The sequence below is a fragment of the Ictalurus punctatus genome, chromosome 20, assembly GCF_001660625.3.
Source record: "Ictalurus punctatus breed USDA103 chromosome 20, Coco_2.0, whole genome shotgun sequence".
Lineage (NCBI taxonomy): Eukaryota > Metazoa > Chordata > Actinopteri > Siluriformes > Ictaluridae > Ictalurus > Ictalurus punctatus.
The window spans coordinates 322,727-327,726 of NC_030435.2; the positions used below are offsets into that span (position 1 = coordinate 322,727).

General features: G+C 44.8%; 1 protein-coding gene across 1 annotated transcript in view; it reads left to right on the forward strand.

Moving 5' to 3' along the window:
- The window catches only part of me1 (malic enzyme 1, NADP(+)-dependent, cytosolic), a 48,894-nt gene that overhangs the window by 43,133 nt on the left and 761 nt on the right, over positions 1-5,000 (forward strand). The window contains exons 7-13 of the mRNA XM_017495284.2: positions 1-22; positions 415-512; positions 731-844; positions 993-1,098; positions 1,585-1,727; positions 2,263-2,436; positions 2,883-2,981. The exon at positions 1-22 is cut by the window's left edge and continues 88 nt beyond it. Of these exons, the coding sequence (XP_017350773.1) occupies positions 1-22; positions 415-512; positions 731-844; positions 993-1,098; positions 1,585-1,727; positions 2,263-2,436; positions 2,883-2,981 (756 nt within the window). The remainder of the gene's footprint in view (positions 23-414; positions 513-730; positions 845-992; positions 1,099-1,584; positions 1,728-2,262; positions 2,437-2,882; positions 2,982-5,000) is intronic.

Here is a 5,000-nt window from a genome sequence, read left to right on the forward strand (position 1 = left end):
ACCTTCAATGATGATATACAAGGTACTGGAACACACACACACACACACACTGTTACACACATTGTTACACACACTGATGCACACTCTGTCACTGACACACACACACACACACACACACACACACACACACACACACACACACACTGTTACACACATTGTTACACACACTGATGCACACTCTGTCACTGACACACACACACACACACACACACACACACACTGTTACACACATTGTTACACACACTGATGCACACTCTGTCACTGACACACACACACACACACACACACACACACACACTGTTACACACATTGTTACACACACTGATGCACACTCTGTCACTGACACACACACACACTGTTACACACACTGTTGCACACTCTGTCACTGACGCACACACATTGGTCTCGATGCAGGTACAGCAGCAGTCGCCGTAGCTGGACTTCTCGCTGCACTTCACATTACTAAGAGCAGGATGTCGGATCATACCATTGTGTTCCAGGGTGCGGGGGAGGTCAGTGTGCTGCTGGTGTTCTCATTGTGAATGCTGAAGTTTAGGGAAACACACCTGTAACATCTGCTTTAACGTTCTGTTGGACTTTTATATTTATAAATATCACAAGGACGAGTTTTTTCTCGTGTTATTTATACGGAATAAAATTTGTGTTATGTGTAAAGAGGGTTTAATAGCAGTGTGTGTGTGTGTGTGTGTGTGTGTGTGTGTGTGTTCAGGCTGCGATGGGCATCGCTGAGCTCATCATCATGGCCATGGAGAAAGAAGGGCTTCCACATGCCGAGTGTGTGAGGAAGATTTGGATGGTCGACTCGAAGGGTCTCATCGTTAAGGTGGAAGGTGTTAATGATCTGTTCTGTAATATCACATCGGATTCTTCACTGATGACGATGAGCTGAGGATGTGCGTGTGTGTGCGTGTGTGTGTATGTGTGTGTGTGTGTGTGTGTGTGTGTGTGTGTGTGTGTGTTTTGTGTCTCAGGGTCGAGATCATTTGACTCCAGAGAAGCAGAGATTTGCTCATGAACACGCTCGGATGAAGAGTTTAGAGGAGGTTGTTGAGAAGTTGAAGCCCACTGCTATCATCGGTACTCACGTCACTGTTTAACACATCGCTCTTTTATTTCGTTTCAGAGGGCCGGAACAGTAGGATAAAAGCCAGATACAGCAGTAAGACCTCGAATGTGTACTCAGACTTTTCTTTATTAAGGAATGGTGACCCGTACTGTAACGGCGTTCAGGGTCTGTACAGCTTCCGGGTCTAAACCATTTAAACCCTGAGTTTATATTATTTCTGTAAAAGATGGGATCCTCATTTCAACACACTAGGGTGTGGGACACTAATTCTCCTCCGGGGCAGTATTCGGGACGGAGCGGGGGAGAAATGAGAAGCAGAAGTAGGAATTAATTGGAGTCTATCTGTTCCTATTTGAGTTGATTGGACAGTTTGGAAAAGAACACAGCCGGGTCTGTTAGGGCCCACGATGAATAAATAAATAAACTAAATGTTCAGTTGTACTGTTGCTGTGAATTGACTGTGTGAACATGACATCACTTCCTGTCCTGGTTGTTAGGGGTGGCGGCCATAGCTGGAGCCTTTACAGAGCGCATCATTAAAAACATGGCTACCTTTAACGAGAGGCCCATCATCTTCGCTCTGAGTAACCCGACTAGTAAAGCGGAGTGTACGGCCGAGCAGTGTTACACACTCACACAGGTAACACTGCAGTGTGTGTGTGTGTGTGTGTGTGTGTGAGAGAGAGAGAGAGAGTGAAAGTGTGTGTGACAGTGTGTGTGAGTGTGCGCGAGCGTGTGCGTGTGGGAGTGACTGGGTAATTGTGTGTGTGTGTGTTTTGTTGTTTAACATAGTAACAGTGTTTATTGACGTCAGAATTTAGTCACAATTACTTATTATTATTATTATTATTATTATTATTATTATTATTATTATTTGTACTTATAAATTAATATTAGTATTATAAAATTATATTAAAATATAATATATTATAAACATATTATATAAGTATATTATATACATTATAACATTGTTTAGTGCCCTACATGTGTGTTTAAAATTTAAATTAAAGTTATTGTTGTGTTTTTTATTTACTTTTATTTTTCTGTTAAAAAGTTTTATTTCCTGATTATTAATGACTGCGTGCTTTATTACACTGCTGTTATTATAAACATGCCAATTAATTAAATCAGTTCAATTGTTAATTGTTAACTGTGTGTGTGTGTGTGTGTGTTAGGGGCGGGGCATATTTGCCAGTGGGAGCCCATTTGACCCCGTGACCCTGGCAGATGGGCGGAGATTTTTCCCGGGTCAGGGTAATAACGCGTACGTGTTCCCGGGCGTGGCTCTCGGTGCGGTGTCCTGCAGCATGTCTCACATCCCTGAGCAGATATTCCTCATCACAGCCGAGGTGATGCACGTCTCTCTCTCTCTCTCTCTCTCTCTCTCTCTCTAATAATCTGCAGCACTGTGGTGTGATATTAACTTTATACACAGACCCTCACTATAATAACTGTTCATTTATGTCTTCTTGTTCATCATCATTGTAGAATTATATACCGCTGACCACAGTGGGGTAATTAACTAATAAACTGATAGATTGATAGTTTGGTTGTTGGGAAAATAAGTTGAGATAATGGGGAAATACGACAGTAATGAAGGATGTCCTCTTCGGTCTGAAGTCATTTGAAGTAATATATCATCACATATATCTGAATCCTGATAAATAAAATATAAAATATTATGTAAAGTATGGTGCTTCCATTTAAAACCGCTCAGGCGATATTGCTTAAATAAAACATTACAAATTAAAGGGGTGCAAAAACTTTTGGCTGAGCGTGTGTTTAACGGTTTCAGACAATCGCTGGGATGGTGACGGAGAAGGACCTCGCTGAAGGGAGACTGTATCCTCCTCTCACCTGCATTCGGGACGTTTCCTTTAAAATAGCGGTGAAGGTGAGCAGCGGGTCTGTGTGTGTGTGTCTGTGTGTGTGTGTCTGTGTGTGTGTGTCTGTGTGTGTGTGTCTGTGTGTGTGTGTGTGTGTGTGTGTGTGTGTGTGTGTGTGTGTGTGTGTGTGAGTGAGTGTGTGTGTGTAGGTGTGTGTGTGTGTGTGTGTGTGTGTGTGAGTATGTGTGTGTGGGAGTGTGTGTGTGGGAGTGTGTGTGGGAGTGAGAGTGTGTGTGTGTGAGAGTGTGAGCGTGTGTATGAGTGTGTGTGAGATGAGAGTGTGTGTGTGAGTGTGTGTGAGATGAGAGTGTGTGTGTGAGTGTGTGTGAGATGAGAGTGTGTGTGTGAGTGTGTGTGTGAGATGAGAGTGTGTAAGAGTGTGTGTGAGTGTGTGAGTGTGAGTGTGTGTGTGTGAGAGTGTGTGTGAGATGAGAGTGTGTGTGAGTGTGTGTGTGAGTGTGTGAGATGAGAGTGTGTGAGTGTGTGTGTGTGTGTTAGTGTGTGTGAGATGAGAGTGTGTGTGTGAGAGTGTGTGTGAGATGAGAGTGTGTGAGTGTGTGTGTGAGAGTGTGTGTGAGATGAGAGTGTGTGTGAGTGTGTGAGAGTGTGTGTGAGATGAGAGTGTGTGAGTGTGTGTGTGAGAGTGTGTGTGAGATGAGAGTGTGTGTGAGTGTGTGTGTGAGAGTGTGTGTGAGATGAGAGAGTGTGAGTGTGTGTGAGAGTGTGTGTGAGATGAGAGAGTGTGAGTGTGTGTGTGAGAGTGTGTGTGAGATGAGAGTGTGTGTGAGTGTGTGTGTGAGAGTGTGTGTGAGAGTGTGTGTGAGATGAGAGTGTGTGAGTGTGTGTGTGAGAGTGTGTGTGAGATGAGAGAGTGTGAGTGTGTGTGTGAGAGTGTGTGTGAGATGAGAGTGTGTGAGTGTGTGTGTGAGAGTGTGTGTGAGATGAGAGTGTGTGTGAGTGTGTGTGTGAGAGTGTGTGTGAGATGAGAGTGTGTGAGTGTGTGTGTGAGAGTGTGTGTGAGATGAGAGTGTGTGAGTGTGTGTGTGAGAGTGTGTGTGAGATGAGAGTGTGTGAGTGTGTGTGTGAGAGTGTGTGTGAGATGAGAGTGTGTGTGAGTGTGTGTGTGAGAGTGTGTGTGAGATGAGAGAGTGTGAGTGTGTGTGTGAGAGTGTGTGTGAGATGAGAGTGTGTGTGAGTGTGTGTGTGAGAGTGTGTGTGAGATGAGAGTGTGTGAGAGTGTGTGTGAGATGAGAGTGTGTGTGAGAGTGTGTGTGAGTGTGTGTGTGAGAGTGTGTGTGAGATGAGAGTGTGTGTGAGAGTGTGTGTGAGTGTGTGTGTGAGAGTGTGTGTGAGATGAGAGTGTGTGTGAGTGTGTGTGTGAGAGTGTGTGTGAGATGAGAGTGTGTGTGAGTGTGTGTGTGAGAGTGTGTGTGAGATGAGAGAGTGTGAGTGTGTGTGTGAGAGTGTGTGTGAGTGTGTGTGTGAGAGTGTGTGTGAGATGAGAGAGTGTGAGTGTGTGTGTGAGAGTGTGTGTGAGATGAGAGTGTGTGTGTGTGTGTGTGAGAGTGTGTGTGAGATGAGAGTGTGTGAGAGTGTGTGTGAGATGAGAGTGTGTGTGAGAGTGTGTGTGAGTGTGTGTGTGAGAGTGTGTGTGAGATGAGAGTGTGTGTGAGATGAGAGTGTGTGTGAGATGAGAGTGTGTGAGTGTGTGTGTGAGAGTGTGTGAGATGAGAGTGTGTGAGAGTGTGTGTGAGATGAGAGAGTGTGAGTGTGTGTGAGAGTGTGTGTGAGATGAGAGTGTGTGAGTGTGTGTGTGAGAGTGTGTGTGAGATGAGAGTGTGTGAGTGTGTGTGTGAGAGTGTGTGAGATGAGAGTGTGTGAGAGTGTGTGTGAGATGAGAGTGTGTGAGTGTGTGTGTGAGTGTGTGAGATGAGAGTGTGTGAGAGTGTGTGTGAGATGAGAGAGTGTGAGTGTGTGTGAGAGTGTGTGTGAGATGAGAGTGTGTGAGTGTGTGTGAGAGTGTGTGA